The 23,801-nt window shown below is 37.5% G+C and overlaps 1 protein-coding gene across 4 annotated transcripts in view; it reads right to left on the bottom strand.

The window, feature by feature from the left end:
- Positions 1-260: 260 nt before the first annotated feature.
- rorab (RAR-related orphan receptor A, paralog b) overlaps positions 261-23,801 on the bottom strand; it is a 49,873-nt gene continuing 26,332 nt past the window's right edge. Inside the window, exons 2-11 of one of the 4 annotated variants that reach the window (XM_079587490.1) lie at positions 18,396-18,425; positions 10,319-10,404; positions 8,460-8,601; positions 7,200-7,616; positions 6,535-6,656; positions 5,650-5,782; positions 5,423-5,530; positions 5,227-5,337; positions 4,057-4,169; positions 261-3,259 (exon numbers count right to left, since the gene is read on the bottom strand). In XM_079587490.1, coding sequence (XP_079443616.1) covers positions 3,095-3,259; positions 4,057-4,169; positions 5,227-5,337; positions 5,423-5,530; positions 5,650-5,782; positions 6,535-6,656; positions 7,200-7,616; positions 8,460-8,601; positions 10,319-10,404; positions 18,396-18,425 — 1,427 coding nt within the window. In that variant the 3' untranslated portion in view covers positions 261-3,094. Of the gene's footprint in view, positions 3,260-4,056; positions 4,170-5,226; positions 5,338-5,422; positions 5,531-5,649; positions 5,783-6,534; positions 6,657-7,199; positions 7,617-8,459; positions 8,602-10,318; positions 10,405-14,082; positions 14,258-18,395; positions 18,426-23,801 lie in introns of those variants that run through there. The other 3 variants (XM_079587492.1, XM_079587493.1, XM_079587491.1) reach the window with 3 other exon arrangements.

Here is a 23,801-nt window from a genome sequence, read left to right as displayed (position 1 = left end):
TGAATGCCCCAGGTTCATACGTCCTCTATAGAAGTGGTTCGCAACTTCCAAGGTTCCTCACTTATGTTCATTTTGCTGCTTCTTGATCCTGTTGCTTTTTAGTTCATTTCTTTTCCTGTCTTTATATTCCTTTTCGGACATCGTTGAGAAATGAGAAATCACACCCACTCAATAAACCTTTCCACCCTCCCTTGAAAAATTAAAACGACTTTGTTTAGTAAGGGGACAAATTAAAACCAGAAATGTGTCTTTTTTTTATTAGCATTTCAAGTTTTAGAAAAAGTTATATTATGTATTATAACGTATATAAATGAAGGTGACTTGACGAATATAACTTATTTTAATATAACAATTTTAAGTCAACAAATTTGCTGAAGCTGCCTAGAATGAACAAACTTCAAAAAAATGACAACATCGATTTTCATCACAAGCTGTGGGATTTTTTTTTTTTATTGTCCTCAGCACGTTCAACACACTATTTGTCAATGTGTGACATGCGTCTTTAATAAAAGTAATTTAGGGGTTAAACCTCTAAATACAAAAATCACAACATTAGATGAAAACTGTATTTCAAAGAAAACAATACTTTTGCATTTTTTGTACAGGTGTATATACAAAACAAAGGCAAAATACCTCAAAACGAACAAATAGGAAGAAACAGACTTTTTCTACAGATGTACTGGAGAACTAGTTGAAGAGTGCTTGTGGATTAAGTCAAAAGACCATCGGTTAATCTGTTAAAAATTAAGAATGGAAATATGTACAGAGGAAAAACCCCAGACTTCTATACAATGAAGTTTTTCTTCAGTACAAACTGTGATCCACTCAAATGATAGCATTACTCACAAATTAGCATATTATGGTGTGTATATCATATAAAACATTTGGTCATTTGTCAGTGAAAATATGACAACCTTAAAAGGGACTGTGTTACTGTGATACTCTTGTTTTAACATACACATAGAAAGAATAAGTACTCATGCCCCAAAACCAAAGCAAGAGAAAAATACAATACTGCCTTAGTGATGGACATTTAAAGGATAATTGGCAAATTAAAGAAAGAACATTCCAGGCCTCTGGACTAGCACACAGAGAATACCACGTTACACATCATCATAATAAACAGCTAGAATTCATACCAAACCTTGATAAGGTCAGAAATCAAAACGCATTTAATTGATGTAAGAAATTAATTTGCTAACCATTTAAGTGCCATAATACTTCTTTAACAGCCAACCAAAAAGTTAGATATAACCAGCACAAACAGTGGGATTGAGGACTGCTAAAAAGATATTCACAGAGAATACATAGGCCAAATTAAAATAGGAAAAGGGGTAAAGACACTGGGACATGGGAGAGGCCAAACCAAGCGAATTTCAAAGCAAACAAAAACACATGACAAAGTTCTGCATTTAAATCATTTGCATGCAATTTTCATATTCAAAACATGATTATGCCGTTATTATTGCTTTCTGCTCAGTATTGTTTTGGATAATTCTTCATTTACACACCAGACCCTGATGCTCGAAGAGGACGATTTCACTGTGCTTTTTACACATTTTTTTTTTTTTAAACGACTGTACTATACCGCCGTCTCCTTGCAGTTTCTGACTCTCCTCCTCAACTATAAAACAATAGTTTCCCTGAGCAGTCCCAAAATACCCTTTAATGAGGTCAGATATCGGATGGATTGTCTTTCACGGAACAGATACAAACAAGAACACTACAGATAAAGCAGTGCCAGCCCTTACAAAAAACATTTAACAGATGTTAGATCGGAACATCTTTACTAAGGTTATTGCTTGTCCTTGTATGTAGGCTGCGTGCTCAAATGCATTCAATTTGGTTCAAATGCGTGTTGGTGAAGGGGCATAAAAGTTGACAAAGTTACTGTAAAAAAAAAAAAAAAACAAGCCTGTGTACACAGCTGCAAATTAAAGAATGAACGAAAAAGTGACTATATTTATTATCTCCTCTTCCCTGGTGCAAAAAAAAAAAAACTCTCAACATATCTCAAAAAGGGTCAGTTAGGAACAACGTCAACCACCAACATCCCCACAACATTTAATACAAACTGCTAGATCCCCTGGAATGTCAACATGCCCCTCATCTGTCAATCATCTCTCTACTCAGCTCACTTTGACGGAAATCTAATTACAGAATCAATATGGCACAACAGGGCGTCACGCCACTGTCTAGACAACGTGAGCTGGCTTTAAAGACAGATTTGACAAAACACAGACAAGTATTTCAGATCTCACAGACCTAAAATAACAGCATGTTCCTTCAGATTTTTTTCACAAAATGAATTGAAATCGTTTATTGCTGGGAAAAACACAAAGTGCTACCTTTCGTTAAGTTCTATACATCATACATTGCATGATTTAACTAACCATATAACAAGTATATATGCACGTATTTGAGCTCACTGCCTCAGAATATACCATTTGATCATGAAAGTTTCACTACGATAGTGATTCAGGTCTCATAGTTTTGAGTCCCATGTCATGCCTTGTCCACTGTCTTCTCCTGCGGCTGGGGCAGTGGTTTTGCCGAATGATGTCCCTGCTGAATGTCTGTATAGTGGAAGAGGTCAGTAAAGGGCAGTGCTGTGATGCTAGCACCAACATGGGCTGTTCATTGTGCCATCGGAGAAGAAAGACTCAGCTCCAGACGTTCATTTCCTGTCCCTGTCTGCCCCAGCCAGACACCTCATTACTCTCTATGGCCAGTAGAGGGCGCTGCTGGGGCAGTTAAATGCAGTGGGCGTGTCCACTGCGAATCCCATACAGTCGGAACAGGAGGCTGAAAGATAAAGCTGTGGGATTGAGGAACGCTCTGATTCACATTACAAAATATCGGCCAGTTTTTTCCCCCCTCGCATCTATAGTTTCCTCTTCTTGTCAGCCTTCTGGTGCACGGCCAATGGGGCAAGTTAAAAGTGTAGCTAGATTCTGAGAAGTGCTTTGTGAGAATGCAGTGTACATGAACTGAGGCTGAAGTGAGATTAGAGTTCTTGTCAGCATGTTAGTATTATCTCTCTCTCTGTGTCTTTTTTTCCTCTGAATCTGTGCAGTATTAGGATAAGTCTCTATCAGGCCTCCTGAGGCAGAACCTGCTCAAATTCTGAGCCAAACAGCTCCTTATAGAGTGGAGGGAAGCGTGTTTGGACCGTTTCTGGGTAAAGAGCTCTGAATGCGCTCAGTTTCTCCATGTGGCGACGGCATAACATCCGAACGGTGGACACTTTACAGACAAGCTAAAGGAAGGGGATCAAAAATAGAGAAATTTGACTTGGGTAGACAACTTAGGCAGTCAAATACTTTAATACAAATAAATATGTGCACATATAAACACACACACATATATATATATATATATATACACATACGTACGTACATACATACATACATATACACTTCCGTTCAAAAGTTTGGGATCTGCAAGATTTTTTTTATGTTTTGGAAAGAAGTCTCATGTTCACCAAAGCTGCATTTATTTGTTTATTTTAAAAACACACATACAGTGCGTGAGGAATTATTAAGCACGTTGATTTTCTGATCATATTTTTTTTCCAGGCACATTTTACCAATTCCAAACCACATTAATCTTAACTACTATTAATTTAGTATTTAATCATTTATAAGTGATATATAATTTTTCATGAAGACTAGAAAAAACGCCTTATATTCAGGTGTCCATAATTATTAGGCACGTTTTCTTTTACAGATAAAATACCTTAACTTAATATAAGTTAAGTTAATAACTTAATAATAATAAAAAAAAATGCCCATGAGAAGGATGCTGTATATGTAATATACTGTACATATAAATATAATAATACATATGCACATATCCTATATAAACAACATTTTTTAAATCACAATTAATCGATTTGACAGCACTAATAAAAAATACTTATATATATATATATGTGTGTGTGTGTGTGCACATACACTATACATTCAGTTTGATGATTATAGTGACAAACAGTGATCTGATGAGTAAAACCAACTAGTATAATATGAATGTAACCGCATTCATGCGCGTATGTACCTTTGTGAGAATTCCCTCATCCCTCTGGTTCTTCTGTAGGAGGTTCTGCAAGGCGATCTTGATCTTCTGCTGGAGTTTCTCCACTCTGGTCTTATCCTGCAGCCAGGAGCGATCTACACACACAAAAAGAGTTCAGCCCCTGCACAGATCTTGGGAAAAGCAGGGTTGGGAAAACTTCTGATGAGTTGGAATTAGAACTGAATTGGTCACACCCCAGAGAAAGTTCAATTGGAATGACAGGAAGCGGAATCAACTTAATCAAGTAAATTATGTTGTGTTTTCTGGGAAATTAAGTGTTTTACCACAAAAGTGAATTTATTAAATAGGATTAAATATACACTACCAAAGACACAGAGTAAAACCAGTAATATTGGAAAATACTATTACAATTTCTAAAGAACTCTTTTCTTTTGTAATGAATGTTAAAATGTAATTTATTCCTGCGATCACAAAGCTGAATTTTCAGCATCATTCCTCCAGTCCTCAGTCACATGATCCTTCAAAAATCATTGTAATATACTGATTTGGGGCTCCAAAAACATCTTACTATCAATGTTGAAAACAGCTTAATATATTATTGAAAACTGATTAATTTATTTCAGGATTCTTTGATGAATAGAAAGTTCAAAAGAACATTTTTTGTTGTTGTTACAAAACCTACCATAACATTCAAATTATAATTCTGAATGAAGTTTGCAACTTAAATAGGCCTAATGCCAAATGTCACATGAATAAAAAAGGAAAACAGATCTCATTTCATCCGCTTCTCGGAGAGTGTTAAAGCGTAGTCCGAACTGAAAACGATAGCTATGGACTTTTAAGGTAATCAGCTAAACTAGATAGTTATTTTTATTGTTAAAAACTTTTAAATATTAATCCGCATATGCGATGGACATCGGTTATGCTCATCTTTGCTCGCTCCTTTGAAGGTATCTTAAGTAATATGGCTCTATATAATAAACAAAGCACACGCCAAAGGCCTGAACTGGAAGTGATTCAAACGGTTTTACTAGAATATGGAAGCTTGTTGCACTGGAATTTTCAATTTTATTATTGAAAGTGCACAACCCTGATATTCAGAAAACAGAATTAAAGCCTCTGCATAACTGATGCAATCCCAACTCCCATTAATGAATCTCTCAGACATTGCCTTTACTTTTCTTCCCTCACCTGCAGACATCAGAACGTATGATGAAAACAGGCCAATCTCATCCTCACTTAGCTGCAGAGAGTTCAGGCTCTTAGCAAACTCGAACACAGAGCTGATAAGATCATCACAGCCTAGAAAAGCATAAAAACAGTGGTTAATGCTTTGCATTTCCATTTCCTTTAAAAAAAAGAAAGAAATCAAGTTCTTAATGCGCACCCAGAGCTTTGAAGACCTCCGGCCCAGCATATTTGCTGTCAAAATAGACAGTGTTGTTCTGGGAGTTATACGCCCGACACATCCTCACAAACACAACTTCTAAAGAACCTGAGAAGCAAAAAAAAACGCTCATTTTTCAGTGGTTCTGCCACAGATTGTCACTTCATTGATGTACTGTTGCTGGCTATGTGCACTAGGATATGTTTAGAGGTTTATCTGAGGTGTACCTGCTTTGAGCAGCACGATCTGATCATTCTGACAGAGCTCCATGAATCCATCAATGCGCTTGGCAAACTCAACCACATACTGCACAGCTTCGGTGACTTTAACCGCACACAGCTGCCACATGTCCTCCTGAGACTAGATGGTGCAGAGAGAGGGTCTGTTAGTACACACACCTGATTATTCCCCATAAAGTGCACTCATCCATCTGTCTGTCCATCCATTCATACATACATGCAACAACAAAGAGGAAATGTGGGGAAAACAAGAAATAATCTAATTAGCGCAAATGTGTCCTTTTTTAAACTTTTATCAACACGCACTACTCATAATACATAGCATATAATGCATGCAGTCGCTCCTACAGTCGACCAAGCGTTAGTCGAGCGTTTGGTCGACCAAAGGCTTAGGCTTAGTCGACCAAATTCGTGACAGAGAGATTGTTAACACAAATGGTCCATGTGGTAATTATGTCAGGCAAGGAAATCCAAACATTCACATATCATTCATCAACCTCAAACATGGCTTATCATTTAAAAACATGGAGCGTTACATGGACGCTCGCTCTAGCGTTAAACTAGATAAATGTGTAATATTATTAGGCGCATATCTAAGTGTATGTGCGGAGTCTGGAAGCTAAATTAGTCCCACACTTAAATTATTAATTAGTTACATTTATATAATAAATGTACGACTAGTCGACTAATGGCTTAAATTAATGACTACAAGTCGACTAGAAAAATCTTTGGAATCCCTATAAAATCCAGTGGTGGTCATTAAATAAATTTGAGACATTAAAACGATTCGTGTCGGCTGACCGCTTGTGATAAGATCACGCGAGATGTTAATACCAGGTTTGCACAGAGCCAAAAAGACATATATTCAAACACCTTCTTTTGGTACGTGTCCAGGTCGGTCTGCAAGACTGTCTGCCAGTTGCTGGGCTGTAGTTCCTCTCGAAGATACTGGCACGTCTCCAGGTGAGACTTGCAGATGTTCTCTGACATATGTTCTGTGTTAGAAACACACAAATAGAGTCAAACAGCTGGAGCTGACACACATTCGTGGGTTTGTGAAATGCACATCAGACATTTTGAAGCTGAATATTATTGTGTCACATTACATTTTCTAAAACAAATTCATTAAGACTAATTTCAGTGAAAAGGGGAAAAAGTGCCCTGGTACTGGTCTGTGTTAATGAGGCACTTCTTACTTAATGACATGTTAAATGGGCCATGGAGGTGAGTTCACAGACCCCTGCTGTTTCAAACCCTACAGCTGTCAATCATGCCTGTAATGGCAGCATCCTTATAATTATTTAGGGCGGCACAATGTAATTTAATTTGATATTTCCTTTCTTTGCAATTACGTGCCAAATGATGCCAACATAACTAATAGTTAATCTATGATCAAAATATTCTGTCTTTGATATGATCTATGATGTACTGAATTCAAGCATCCAAAATAAGAACTGATATAATAAATAAATGAAGATTTTTAAAAAAAAATGTGTAATATATATTTTTGTAAGTGATTAGTATTTTATAATTGTTACCTAGATCACTGTCAGGAGGTGAAGCGTCTCCATTGCTATAGCAACAATATTGATCCAGGCCAGAGTCTGAGCTAAGGTCGCATACAGGTTCTAGTTTAATGCCATCCATGTCAAGACCTGACTGGTCTGGAGAGGGCTGAATGTCCAGGTAAAATCCACCAATTGCTGGATCTGCCTTTCCCTCCTCTGGGGTCTGACCATTCACGTATCCACTGAGGTCATCGGGGAGCTCTGTGACGCCATTGGTTGACAGGGCGTAAGAGGGTGTGAGTGGCTCTGCCTCTCCTGGAGGTTGAGGTTCCCGCCCCTTCTCTGTCTCATCACCCACTTTCTCCTCCTGCTGCTGTTGGCGGTGTTTCTGAACTTCTGCGAAAAGACTGTCCCTCTGCTTCTTAGACATGCGGCCGAACTTCACAGCTGCGAGTGACCACACACAAGCAAGATGAAAGCAGTTGGTTAATCATTAATGACCTTATTATCATATATGTTCTAAAGCATCAGTAACGCTTTACAATAAAGGTCCCTTTTGATTTGAATAATGTATTAGTAAATGTTGGGATTGACATCAACTAGGATTAATAAATGCTTTAAGGCGCCGATATACTCAAGGCAAAGTTCTTTTCCATTCTTTGATTAGGGGTAAAACGAAGTACGAAAGCGTGAGCAGCGATATACAGTTAGCGAACATCTGACGCTGTCCACAATGCTGAGAGCAGCGTTTAGATGAATATGTAAATATGTGCTGTGTGCTTTTCTCTCAATAACAAAATAAACACAACAAAATTGAGAAAACAGCAAGTATTTAAGAAAAGCATAAGAAAAAAATCTCAACATAGCAACATGGATGTTAGCTTGAGCTCTGCAATTCGGCACTCCAGTAAAGTCACGTCACGTTTATTTATATATCACTTCATACAATAAATTGCTTCAAATCAAGCAGCTTTACTGTATTAAACATGAAAAACAGTGTCAGTGTCTGGTTTCATCAAAAGGACAACTTCATTTTCTACCATAAAGCACTGCAAAAGATGCAACTGAAATGAAAACTGAATTACAAAATATTTGAATAAATGCAAATGCTTTAGCATATGCCATTGCTTAATAACATCAAAGCTCATGATAAGTTTCTCTAAGGAGAAAATGAATGGGATTTTTACATTATAAACCCTATACTGTCACACTCTTTATAACTGCGGAGAATTAGATACACCAGCAGCCACATACACATCACTCAGACTACAGTGATAGTTGAGAGCATACCATCTCTTGACATGCCCACTGCTAAGCATTTCTGCAGGCGACAGTGCTGGCAGCGGTTTCTGCTGGTACGGTCGATCAGACAGCTTTTCTGCCGAGGACATGAATATGACACAGTGCCCTGCTGACTCCTCCTGAAGAAACCCTGGGAGAAAGAGAGAGAGAGAGGGAATACAACAATAGGTCACCTCTAGCTTCAACTTTTGACGTTTGCAGCATAATTCAGATTCATTTATTAACTCTTTAATCAGTCCAGTAACTAAATAGTACATGTGTCTATACCGATTACTGTGGCCATAACATTCCAGTCGCATATCTCCAAATAAGGGACTTCTAAAGGGATATGTCATGAAATGCGCATTTTTATGCCTCTTTCCAGTGCAGTGGTGCGTTATGTGAGCTCCAAATGAACTCGGATGCATGAAGAATGCATGAAGTGTAAATGCCTCTAGAGCACTAAGGTGTGCGCATGCACCTTCTGTGGTGGTTCGTGCCACACTCACATGAAAGTATAAACAAGGCTTTGGCATAGCATTCTGGTTTCACTTTAATCTTTTCGTGTGTAAATGGGAAACATTTTGGCCATTATAATTATAAAATGAATTAAGGTGAAGAATTTGGGAAATAAATATATTCTAATATTTGTAACTCAAATAATAATAATTTACACAACTATTCAAAAGATTGAGGGTGAGGATTTTTGGGGTTTGATTTTTTTTATGTTTTGGAAATAAGTATCTTATGTGCACCAAAGCTGCATTTATGTGATAAAAAAAATACAGTTAAGTAATACAGTGAAATATTATTACAATTTAAAATATATTTATTATATTTAAAATGTAATTTATTCCTCTGATGGCAGGGCTGAAATTTCAGCATCATTATTCCAGTCTTCAGTGTCACATGATCCTACAGAAATCATTCTAATATACTGATTTGAAGCTCAAGAAACATTTCTTATTATCAAAGTTAAAAGAAGTTGCGCCATGGATTCTTCTATGAATGGAAAGGTACAAAAAAAACAGCATTTATTTGAAATGTATTTAGAATTTTTTTGCAGCTTTATATAAATGTATTCACTGTAACACTGTAACAAGTAAAAGTATTCTTTCCATGTATACTCTCACACTATATTTGCTTCTATTTTAGAACACTTGATTATCTAATCAAAATAACAAAATATGTATTATAGTGACGATAAAAAAAAGACCTGAAATCGAATACATTTCTGATTTGTTTATACGTCTCTGCCAGTTGCATGACGGTTAACTTTCTGAAAGCACTAGCTTTAAATACAAAAAAAAAGCTTCGCTGCATACCGAATGCATAAAAGCGACCAGCTGGATATAAACTATCGTAAATAGATGGTATCAATCGTGACATTAAACATTTGGGTCGGGCTTGCGTGAGTTTTTGTCACATTGTTTTAACCGCTTGAGGTACTACTAATGTTAGCGTCCTCAGTCTCGATGCCAAACATACTGCTGTTCATCTAGTCAACAAATTAATTACTTTAGAAAATAATATGAAAACATGTACGGTAGTGTACTGTATACATCGTTTTTTTTGTCTATGTTTTAAATCCGTATATGTGCAGCGAAGCCGCCTCTGTGTCAAAAACACCACGAGGTGTCAGTGATTTCGACTCTACAGGCCGCTCTTATAATGACTGCGGGCTCTTCCCAGCCTCTCCAGCAACGGACGCAACCCGGAAAAACAATAGGTATGGATTTTTGCAGATAACCGATTGTTCTAGCAATCCACCAATCGGTCGACCTCGATTTTAAATGATAGTATAAAAATATATATAAGATTTTAAAGAAAATGTTCGACTGAGATGTTTCTTTTTCTGGTTGTCTTACCTTGCATCCCTCACAGGTGATAACACCATAATGGATCCCTGATGATTTATCTCCACAGATTTTACAGGGAATACTCTCAATCTGAGCTAAAAATATAAAAAAAGACAGAAAGACACTTTTAGGAAATTGAGAAAAAACAAAACAGTTGTCATTTTCTTTTTCTATGCTAAAATACTTTTCCCTGTGGCAGTTGAACATGCAGAGACAGCTATAATTAAGACATTTGTTAGTAAGTTTCCCATGAAATACTGTGAGGATTGTAACATTGCTCTCGTTTGAGTGACCCAACCATCCATAGCAACACTGGTTCAAACAATTGGCATGAGTTTGGGCTTTTTGTTCCGTACAACTAAAAACGGGCAGTGCGAAATCTAGACTAAAGTTCTTTGGCTATCTGTTTTTTGTCTCTTGAAAAAATACGTTTTTATTCATTTAAACTGATCAGCAGAGACCATAATCACATCAAGACTAATTCCACAGCTCCTGACCTCCTGAATTAGCTAACACAGAGAGAACAAGGCCTGAGGTTTGTTGTGCAGAGTGTAACCTCAGGCTTTAGCTACTGTAGCAGAACAACGGTAAAATATATATATACATATTTTTTAAATGAATCCAGGCAGCACCACATAAACCACTCGGCTTATTCAAGCAGAAAAAATGGCTATGACTACTGAGATCACCAACGGGACTGACATCATCTGTAAGTACAATCTGCTCTCCTAACATCCAACATTCATTCGGTTAACAACAGTATGACAATGCCATCATCCCTCAAGCCACGAGCTTGCTTCATGATAACGCTGTGGTGCATTTCAGTAAACATCAAAGTCAAAATGCACTCCTAGTGGGAGATGGCGTCTGCGTGCTCTGGATTGTATGCCGTAGTCATGCATGAGTCCCTCAGCGGCACGGCTGCGGTTGGTTGTGGAAGAGAACGCAGAGATGGTGTGCAAGGCTGTTGAGAGGGATGCTGGGGGAATAGAGCAGGAGGAGAAATCCATTTAGAGAAGAGCAATGCAGTCGTTCCGGCAGCCCTGAGGCGCATACAGTACAGGATGAAAAAGTAAAATGCATCTCATCACTAGAGTGCTCTCTTTTCTCTCTCTCTCTCTCGGTCATAGACTCGTACGTTTTTTTTTTTTCATCTGCGGACTCTATTTGCAAAAGCATCAGAGTTTGAGAATGACTATTTTCTCATGATTACAGAAAGGGCTAATCCCCTTTGGTTCTGCATGCCGTATTCATTAAGGGCATCCTCACCCTCTCTCATTAGATATGTAAAACCAATCGGCAGTAATTAGTTACTCCAAAGCACAAGACGCTAATCTGGTCTGAATTATGGATTAATACATCAAAGGCACATTCTCCCAGAGCAGCCGCTAAAGTCTTGCAGCAGTAGGTACCGCTGTTCAGCTCTGATGCAAGGGCACGGCTTACAGAGCTGCTATTTCAGACTACAGAAAAGGAACGTTCATGAAGGCCATATACAGATGAGGATTGTGAACGCATGAACACTCCACAACAATAGAAGGGTGTGCGTAAAGAGATTTGATTGCTGTTCTTAGTAGCACCGATATATCAGCCAGGCCAAATAATTTTATGATATAAAAGTCAAGTGTTTCTATTTTATTATTTAAAAAAATGAAAATACTTACACCTTAATATCATACAATTATTCAGCCTGTCTGATATATTGAGACACACACACACACACACACACACACACAAACACACACACACGGGATGGCAAGCATGGCTGTTCCCTGTGGAAGTAGGGTGCAGAGGCTTTCCTGCCAAATCAGCATGGCGGCTGTTGTCAGCTTTAGGCATGGACGAGAAAAGCAAAAAGAACGCTACTCGTAGGATGAGAGAGGAGGCTGAACGAGCCTCTTGCTGGATATGGAGTAAGAGAGAGGAAGACAGCTGTAAGCTAGGAGCAGATGGGCAGTGATTTGGCCACCACTGCCGACCCACCAACTGGAGAGTGTTGTGGTTAAGGGTCGAAACACTCAAGGAAGGTTGCGTACCACCTGATGATATCTGCTTCTGGCTGAAAGTGAGTGATTGAGTATATTCTGTATCATAATTTTTCAAAATATAAATACCTTGTATTGATATCTTATACCTTACTTAGATACACACACATATATACATATATACATATATATACACATGCATCAATAGACTGAAAAAAACACACCAGTCCACCACTACATGTTTTATCTTGTCTGAAATATTTTACAAGACAAGCATCAAACCAACCAATATTTTACAAGCGTGTACTATTATCCGCAAACGCAGACTTTCAAACACACAAGACTCTCTTTTTCTGTTTGCAAATGTCGCTTCCTCCTCATGAGATGTTGTGGTTTAACATGTTTGGTTTCTCTCCCGGTGTGAAAGTGCTGATGTGCCGTCTAAGTAGGAAACATAAAACACAACACCCAACCAATGTCAAAGCCTGCAGATACACACGCACAGACACACACATGCGTTCCCTCCCCCTTCTGCCTTCAGTAATCTGTTGACAACACTGACTCACATCGGCTTGAGATAAACACTCCATCATAACAAAGGAGGAAAGAACATTCTGGCACATAAAATAGTCTTAAACTGAACCATCCTCAAACTTGAAAGGTTTTTGCAAACACATAGACATTATGTCGTTATTTTCTTATTACCCTAATACATATTCATTCATTATTTGTCATTATCTGTAATTAGGTTAAAGATAAACACTTAAAAATGATCTGCTCCAAGAACAAACTGAATGGTGACCAAGCCCTTTAAATTCTACACAATTAACATTCATGGCTAACCTTAATTGACACTAAATAAAGCCACGGTGTTCTATGTGTAAGTGAGTTTCGGTTCTGGCATGTCAGTCTCAGCACGAATCTCTTTAATCTTATTAACCTCTGGTCAGGATGTCAGCAGGTCACGCAAGAAAAAGAGATACTTTTGCAACAATCGCTAGCTTTTTCGTAGACAAAAAAAGATCATTGATAACCAAACATTTGTGTTTGATCTGAAAACAGTGAAGGACACATTTGAAGTGCTGAAATAATCTCTTTGAAAAAGAAACAGCGAAGGCTCACACAGATGTTCCACTGCCCTATACCTTATCACTAATAGATAATGACAGCTGCCAGCAAGACTTTGCATTGCCTGTGTATGTGTGTGCGAGTATATGCGCGCGGTGATTCAGAGTGGGGGTGGGGGGATTAAGTAAGACACAGCCGTTGGTGGAATAAAAATCCATGCGCTCCTATGGCAGTCCACCCCTGCCTACCATAAATAGGTCAGTGGAACAACATTCCCCAATCATCCAGCATGGCAACATTCCCATGCCGTGCCAAACAGCCAACATGGCCGCCCTTGTATGAGCTGTCAGAAAGACGCCATCGTATCACATCACATACTGACTTATTAACTTATGCTCACTGCAGTTTCAGATGGACTGAGATGTTCCCTCAAACGCACACAATGCGCATTACTACAAATCAAAAAAGATCTAAGTCACTTTGCAATTCAAAATAGAAAACATGTAAATGAACATGCAAAACAGCACACAGGACAGTCCATGAGATGTTTTGGAAGCAAAACAGCCACATTATACATGCAAGAGGCATTAAGAGCTCAAAACATTAAAGAAACATTAACATAACAGCTCAGAGATATTTCTCATGCACTCAATCTCTCAAGTGGACGCACACACACACACATTTCCATGGATTTTCCCAACTTGTAAGTCCCTCTCCTACCTTTCATGGCTGTGATCATTAAGTACATCCTGAGGCTCTGTGGCCATGCAGAGGACCGTCAGAGAACAGCCTTGCCTCAAGAGCATGTGCAGGTTTGGACACAAGCGTTGTGCTGCCGACTGACTGTAGCGCTGCTGTGCCTCCCTCTGCCTCTCGTCTCTACCGCATGAGAATCCATGTGACCGTGACATAAGGACTAAAACCCTTTCTTCCCGCCCCCTCAACCCCGGAGTGACAGCTGTGTTGCCCAATAGGTGATTAGAGAGCAAGTGTTTAGATGACTATGTGCTTTAAAGGGTTAGTGTTGGCTCACCTTGCACTGCTCTGCAACGTGTTCTACTGATACTATACTGTATGCAGGAAGTGGTCTGCAGTGAACACTTCACATTATGAGAGCAAACCTAAACATTTTCCCTTCCTCCATGAGAGGCATCGGTTACCTGTAGCCCTTCTCACACCGTCTTTTTTGACGATATGTCATAACTATTATTACTTAGCACATTATACATTACCAAGGATCTAATCTAGAAATGAACTAAAGACATTTATACAATGTGCTGAATAAATGTTTTGAGTGGACTTTTCACCCTGGGGGTGCTTTGTGGCACTTTTTAAATTGACATAAGTTATCAATTTACCCAGACTTGTGTTAATTTCACTAACTTACTGCAAGTACAGTAACTTACAAATGCATGTATGTTTAATGCAAAAAATAAATGTTGAATGTAAGAATATATACTACTGGTCAAAGATTTGGGGTCAGTATGAGTTTTTTTTTATATATTATTTTATTCAGCAATGATGCATTGAACACATTAAAGGTCAATAGATGTATAATCTTACACAATATTTCTATTTCAAATAAATGCTGTTCTTTTGAACTTTCTATTCATCAAATAATCCTGAAAAAATGTAATCATGGTTTCCACAAAAATATTAAGCACAACTGTCGTCAACATTGATAATAATAAGAAATATTTCTTGAGCACCAACTGAGCATATTAGAATGATTTTTCTGAAGGATCATCGGACTAAAGTCTGGAGTAATGAAAATTCAGCTTTGCATCAGAGAAATAAATTACAATTTAAAAGATATTAAAATAGAAAATAAGATTTCAAGGTAGTACTGTTGTTTTTACTGTATTTTTGATCAAATAAATTTTTATTTGGTGAGCATAAGAGACCTCTTTCAAAATCATGAAAGAATGCTACTGACCCCTAAACAGTAATGTGTATGTTCGAAATGTTTGATGAAACAACTATAATGATAAAAAATGTTTTAAGTATAAATGTATTTGCATTGTATATTCATGTATTATCTGTTATGTATATTTATTAAAATAGTAGCCTAACTTCATAGCAGAGAATTTTTATGAGATTGTTAATGAAATTTATTGTACATAATTATTAATAAACAAATTATTAGTACAGTTTTTTAAATAAATGTTTTTGTATTTTATTTGTATATTCCGTAAAGCCACCAGCAGCGCAGCAGTGATTTGAAGTGGTTTGCCTACAGGATAACTGGCTTATTTGAAATTCTATCCATATGTGTGTGGGGGGTACAAACACATGCGCATGTAGCCTTATACAGGTCTGGCTGAATCTGAGGGGAACGTAGCCATCTGAATGCTAATGATCTGGCCTGGACCCAACACAACACCCTCTTCAATCCACAATCGCCAAAAGGTCTGCTCAAAGAAGCCACACAGCTAACAGAACCACGTATCGTGAAAAACCATCTCTGCGGTTGTGAAAATCACTATTACACAACACAGAAGCTGTAGGTAAGAACCTGCTGGCTAACCTTATCAGGTAAACGTTTCAAAGATGCCGGCTATGTGACCTTAAAGCAACAGTTCAGCCAAAATGAAAATTCTCAACATTTACTCACACTTCAAACCAATATGGATTTCTTCTGCGAAACACAAAACATGAATTGATGTTTGGTTTGTTTAATAATTGATTAATTCATTTTGGTTCAATCACCTCATGGACCACAGTTTGAGAACCACTGTTGTAAACACGAGCCTCTAAATCCTGTTCCTTCTAGAAACATCTTCCACATGCTGTCCAACTGAGGACTGAATAGTTGAAATAGAGATGGAGCTGCTTCTGCAGGTCTCATGTTTCACGGGCATGACAGCAGTGTGAGGATGGGGTTCTGTTGTGTGAGACACTCTCACGGAGAAATGCATCCCTCTGCAATCCTGAACACAAGCCCTCACTGGGCTAGGTTTAACTTCAGCAGGACAGACATGCTAATACATGCTCCCAGCTGCTGCTTGTTTGCTTGGTGTCTCCAACACAAAAATCAAGACACACACAAAATGAGCAAAGCCTACAGTGACACTCTAACAACAAAATCTATTATTTAAGAACCACCAAATACATCTGAATGCAGTATGCAACTAAGCCCGGGCATAGTACAGCGCATAAACTCGTTCTAACGTTTTTCACACTTTTCTTGAGTATAACTTTCCTTCCAGTATTTTCAAAGTTCACAAGGGACATCTCAGCCAGTAAAGGGGATTTCAAATCATTCAGTGCACAAACAGGAAGTCTCTTTTGGTAAACCACAGAAGCATCCCAGTAGTGTGCAATTTTTTTTTTTGAGCAGCTCATCTCACCTTGACCAAAAATGTTCTCTCATGTAGGCAAAACATTTCAGCATGAAACCAATATACAGTATAAGAAATGACTATCTCCTGTTTCCTTTAACATCTACATTAGTTTACGAAGGGCATGTAGAGCACATCAATAACAAAAGAACAGAATCTCTTTATGGTTTACGAATTAAACCATTTAAATCAAAATCGTTGTCGAAAGTGTATGTTCTGAAAACAATATAATAATAATAATAATTATATATATATATACACATTTAATTAAAGGTGACTGATATATCATTAATCTGACTTTTAAGTGCTATAGTTGGGTCCCCTGTGCATCTACCAACCGAGAAAACGTGCTAATTTTACTAGTAATTTTGTTTTGGTAAGCCTTTCTTTGCAAGCATGTCAAAAAATAAGATTAAATTTTGCTCCCCTTCTGATGTAAAAAGGGGATCTTATTATTATATTACCACCCCTTAACCTGCATGTTTCCATTTTTTTTACAGTCTATGGTTTCCACACACGGCGCCACCATTTGGTTTACGCAAGGGACAACAGTTGTAACAGTGTAACCAGTTCTAACGCAATGGCAAAAGTTCGAGCAAAAGCATGCAAACTGTTCTGTCGTTGCAGCACAGACGAGCACAGAACGCTAGAGTCCCAGCCTCAGATGAGACAAAAGAGCAGTGGATTCATTTTATTTTCAACGGAAATCCCCCAGAAACAGATAAATCAAATGTAACTCCACATAAATGTATCCACTAACCATTCAGAAACTTCCAGGTGCGTCTAAAAGTTGCAACCTCTTCCTGAGTCACTGCACAACTGGTTATTTCTGAGATTTTGGATGAGTGAGATTATTCGCGTGTTTTGTAATTGTATCCGAAGCTCGTGTAAAGGATCGGCCATCTTCTGAACGGAGGCGGGAAGCAGCAGCTCATTTGCATTTAAAGGGACACACACAAACGGAGCGTTTTTGCTCACACATTCTGGGGACACCATAGATTTATATTATTTCACCTATAATATAGGTTAATTAAACTTTTTTACATAATTTTATAAATGTAATTTATAAAATTCTCTTTTTGTATAAGAACAAAATATTTTATATTATAATAGCAGAAATAATACAATAAATAATAATTTATGAAAAATAACAAATTGTATTATATATACATACATGAGTGTGTGTTGCGTAAAAGAGAGATAGATTGTACATGTAAACATGGTGTGGGGTGAGAGGAGGTGATAAAGATCAGTTACACCACTGACAAACTGGTAAACACAACTTTAAGAAGCAGCTACACATATATCTCACGACGATCTTATAGGAGGTGCAACAATTACCCAGAAATAAAACCTTACTGAAAAGTGATGGGCGTTGGCGGCAGAGCACTTTTTTAAACCAGCATTTATTATCACTGTCATCTGATCGGTCTATTCTTGAAGATCAAAGCATGCATTTTCACTTTCTCACATTAACCCCAAAAAATCTGATTAAACCAAAGTGAGATGGATGTCAAAGTGGGTGTCAACATTCTTCGTTTGTTGAATGCTCAAGAAGTTTGGTGTCACCTCCTCACTTAAATTTTTTTTAACAGCTTCCCTGAGCATTTGGTCTTAAATGCAAATAGAATATGTTTAATATATAACATCTGTGGCCACAGGAATTTACACTTGCATGAAAACTATACTTACACGTGTGTGTTTTCTTAGCTGAGGAGACATCTGAAAAAGACAAGAAATAAAATGCATATTAATCAGGGCTTGTAATATAGTTTATACAGCCTTGTTGTGTATTATATATATATATATATACACTGTATATATAAAACATTTTTTTAGAATAATTTCACTTTGATTTAGATACCACAACAAAACATTTAGCCTTGAAAAGCTAAGGGATTTTTCAAGATGGATGGATATCTAGAGAGCAGGGTGACTAGTCAACCCAAAAATGTGTCAATTAAAACGTCCTGGTCAATATATTGCTTAATATAATAATAATGAAAATAATCAAATACAGTATAGTACATGACCTGAAGTACACGTTCATGTTTATGTAATTGCTTGGAAGAGACTTGAAGGCAATCAGTAATCCCAAGTCATCACAGGCCCTGGCTTACGCTTTTACATTCAGGGCAACTCAGGCCAGCGCAGTCAATCACCATTAATCCATCCACTCCCTTTAATCAGGGCTATTGTACTACAGCCAGATCTATTGTGATGTATAGTGTCCATCTGAGAGAAATACAATCTGTCATGACTAGTGATACTGTCGAAACGAGATACAAGTGGTAAATGGCAGCTGCCAATCAACAAAGCATTAACCAGTAATTTGTGACAAATGAATTTCCATCTGCTTGTAAATTAGACTCAGTAATAAAAGAGTTCATGTCCAACTCTCAGCACACAGTGCGAGGAAAATGAGACAACCAATAAATTGACTTTTTTTCCCCTATGAAAGACATTAGGGTTGTCACTGTACCAAAATTCCAGTAGTTGGTACCAATACCAGTAAAATTGTACGGTTTCTCGTGCAAATTTCGGTACCAAACTGTTGGAACAGTTTTACTATTTTATTGAATTATTTGAAAGTAAAAATTAATTAAATTAGTTTAATATATGATGATAATAATAATTATAAACAAACATTCGAAGGCTACATGGCATGCTGATACAGTTTACAAGTAAACATTGTTTATAAAAAGATCAAGTAACAAAGAAACACATTGACATAACAAGTGGTAGGTCTCTATTAGTTTGCATTTACACTCTAAGGGCCCTATCTTGCACCCAGCGCAAATTACTTTGTAGACTGACGCATGTATCATTCCTATTTTGCACCCGACACACAGCGGACTTTTCCCTCCACAGAAGCACGTCGGTAAATTAGGGAATGAACTTGCGCTTTTTGGGGGGCGTTCCCTGGTGCTATTTTGCAGTTTCAGAAAACAATTCCGCCTCCGACCAGGAAAAACTTGTCTTAAGTCAGTGGCGCCTTATTCAGATGCTATTTTAAGGGCGCATGCTTGGCCATAATGTAACGCGTGCACAGCGCGCATACACTTTGCTTCTCTCATCAACAGAGACGCAGCGATTCCAATTTTTGCAAACCATACATAATTACAAGGAAAAATATTACCACACGAGGGAAATCATTGTGGTGTCCATGAAGATTTGAAAAAATAGGCATAAATCTAGCTTACACATTTACCCAAATTATTCAGGCTAATAATGACGGATCAAACCTGTTTGATCAACAAAAGTTAACAAAAGTTTATAAAATTGACAGCATATCTTTACTTGGGGCATTCAGAAACAAGGCTTGCTACTTTCCAGCTGTAATCGCTCGTATGTGATGATTATTACCAGTGTGTTGAAAACATTGATTAAACATACTCGCTTCATGCAGACACACTCCAAAGTTGAGGCCTTTTAGTGTCGTCAGCGGCACTGTGCGGAGTTCTGCCGCTGTAGTGGACATACACCATAAAGTGCGCACTGAACAAAAGCGGATTTTGACAAACACCTCATCTACACCGGATGTGACCGTTATTACGGGCAGCTTGCGGCTGTCTACACTAGATGCGACGAAGCGACCATTTTCGTGCCAGAAGTACCGCGAGCACCTGAAGAATGTCAGAAATAGAATGGGACATCAGTTTACCGTTGGGAATTTGTAGTGTCGCACCGCATCTAGTGTAGACAGCATTACTGATTATATTGGGTTCTATTTGATTTTGACACGTCACTTTTGAGCACTTACAGAGATACACAGGAGCTATGAAAAGAGCAGCCTATCAGTGGGTACCGAATAAACCCAGTACTCCATTACCAGTAATGCTGCTATCATCACATTTTTAAATTTCAGTACAGACTTGGTGCCGAAGTACCGGAAATCTTAACAACCATAGAAGACATATTAAGGTGGTAAATGATGTGCACTTTCATGTTAGACTTAAGCTTGTTTTTCAAGACTGTATTTTATCACGGATGTGAAAGTAATAATGTTGAAAACCTCAAGTAGCAGTATTAAAATTTGCATTGTTTGTAAAATGACTGTAGGATCTTAAGAAGGAGATTATAATGACTTGATGCTTAAACCAGCATATTCATTAAACTGATGAGAAGAGCTTTCTCTTTTCTTAGCTCTTTTTCATGTGTTATTTTCAGCTGGACCAGAACAAATGTTCTGGCTTACGGCTTTTGAGCAGGCACATTCATTATTCCTCTCCAGCTGAAAATCAGAATGATGAAAAGAGTGAATCTGACTGCAAACCTTTATTTATCAATCTATTTATGAAATGAAACTGAAGAGGCATGAAAAAAAAAACAAGCCCGCTTTGTATCCTTTTATTCACAAAGCTAAGTAAGAAGGGGCTTCAGATCTGATGATACTCAGCAGCGAAATGACAGCGAATCTCTAGTCGTTGTTCTTTCCATCCATTTCTAATTGGTTTAACTCCTTGGTCTCAGTCTCAAACAGCCTACCCTTGAGTCTCTTTGTTTCTGTCTGTTCATATTGAAATTTCCCTGTAATTCTTCTCATTCCATGCTGAGTTTGGGTCCTACGAACAGAAAGCATGTTTTTGTGGGATGTGCATGAAAAAAAAATGGCTGAAGAGGATTAGACCGCAATAACACTGAAGCAGTATGGAAAGCAAAGATCATATATTTCACCTGAGACCTCATCATATACTCACTGCATAATTAATTATACTAAAATATAACACCTGCACACCAGCTGGGAGAACACAACCCCCTGGGTTTCAAAATGTGTGTCAGTTGGCAGGATCCAGGGCATATTGGGTTATTACATTTTTTAGGATGGCTTTTAGGAAAGAACATGTGTGCTTTCTATCTTTTTTGAGAGATTAGTCAGACCTGAATGACACAGAAACTGCCTCAGGATTGAGGTAAACTACTCACTTGGTGATTTTCTCAATCCCGTTTAAACCGGACACTGAGAGGATCGACAACATCCAATAAAGTGTAATAAAGCTAATTTACACAGTCGTTTAACAATGTTAATAAATCATCAGTTATACCATTACACAATTCGCCACCTTGGAATTATAAGGTTCTATCTGCATTCTGACTGGTTTTGAGATATTGAGCTTTAAAGTTTTTGCATTCCATTCGACTGTGTAGAAAGAACCTTTTTATTTTCTAAATAAAGTTAAAAAATGTACACAACTTAAAAAACAACATCACATAATGTAAAGAAGTGGTCACAGAATAAGAATATGTGAATAACTAAATTGTTACAAAAATGTCAGATAGAACCTTATAATTCCAAGGGGACGAATTAATAAAGTGTTAGCATTGATGATGACTGAGTTACTGATGTTGTAGTGAAACAAACATATGGTCTCTTCAGCTCATACCCTTGGGTCTGATTATTTAATTCACTGATTTTATCAAAGCCAAATTTGGTACTTATGTGATTTTGAGTTATGCAGAGTTGAATGGGTTCATGAGAGGATGAAGTTGCACTTTAAATGGAAACAGATATAATTCTTCAGGTGAGCTGACCGTGTTGGGGGTTAGTTAGGGATGTGAGTACAGCCCCCCATCCCCCGATCCCCCATCCCCCCCTGACTGATGAAGTATTTATAGCGCTCAAAGCACAAAATCCACGATAAGAAGGTTCTTCAATCAAAAACATGATCCACAAAGATTCATTCCCTGAACAAACAACACAAATCCCAAAATCCCAAAACCTTCTCCCTCATACGCTGAAATTATACATCTCTACAACCTAAGCTGCTTACCAATGTATGAATGAACAAACTGACAAAATATTTGTGTAAAATATATATTTAGTATATAAACTACTGTTTAAAAGTATGGTGTTGGTTCATATATTCCTTTGATCGTGAAGCTGAATTTTCAGTATCATTACTCCAGTCGTGTGTCAAAGGATCCTACACAAATTATTCGAATATGCTGATTTGGTGCCCAAGAAACATTTATTATTTTCATCAGTGTTAAAAACAGTTGTTTTACTTGATGTTTCTTTGAAGTTCAAAAGAACAGTGTGGTGAGCAGGACGAGGCCGAGCGCTACCTGCGCGACGCACCGGTCTCGTGACTCTCACTGTCGTCGCTCCTCCTTTTATGCCTCCGAAGCTCCTCTGTGAGAGATACGAGACCGTCGCGCAGGTGTCGCTCATCAGTAATTACGCCACCGGCCTCGCGCTGTCCTCTCACGGCCCTCTGCCTCGTCCTGCTCGCCACAAACAGCATTAAATATATATTATATATATATATATATATATATATATTAAACACTATATTGGTCAAAAGTTTGGAGTTAAATGTTGTTTGTGGCGAGCATATAAATATATATATATATATATATGATTGCTTATATGGCAAAAACATTTGGTTACACTTTATTTTAAGGTGACCTTGTCACAGTGTAATTATACATTTAAGTACTGAGTATTATTAATGAACTAAATGTGCTTACTATATGGTTAGGGCAGGATTAGGTTTGGTTTAGTTGCATGTAATTAGGCAAAAGTTATAATCATAACTATAGTAACAAGGACACTGTAAAATAAAAGTGTTACCCAACATTCTTCAAATTTTTATATAATTATTAGGCATGTAGTATTCATGACAGTTGTTATTTATTGAGAGAGCATTTCTTCAAATTAACACATGCAACACTATGGTTGTTATAGTAGTCTAGATTCTGCTATTCTGAAAAATAAAATAAAACATGAAAAGAAAACATTGTCACTATCTAATTCTGTTTGTTTGCGGGACAACTTTAAATGCTACTTTGATTTTTATATATATATATATATATATATATATATATATATATATATATATATATATACATATATATATATATATATATATATATATATAATTCTGTACAACACTATGGGTATGGCAAGGGTCAAAGGGTTCAAATGGATGCTAATGCTCACAGGATGTATTTTTCTTACACATGGTTACACATTACACATGTGTACAGCAGGAGAAGAAAAAATTCATACAGGTTTGGAACAACTTGAGGGTGAGTAAATGATGACAGAATTTTAATTGTTGGGTGAACTATGCCTTTAAATCTCGTAACTGTGTT

Source organism: Phoxinus phoxinus, assembly GCF_949152265.1.
Source record: "Phoxinus phoxinus genome assembly, chromosome: 2".
In the NCBI taxonomy this organism is placed as follows: domain Eukaryota; kingdom Metazoa; phylum Chordata; class Actinopteri; order Cypriniformes; family Leuciscidae; genus Phoxinus; species Phoxinus phoxinus.
This window is presented reverse-complemented; position numbering and strand designations above follow the sequence as displayed.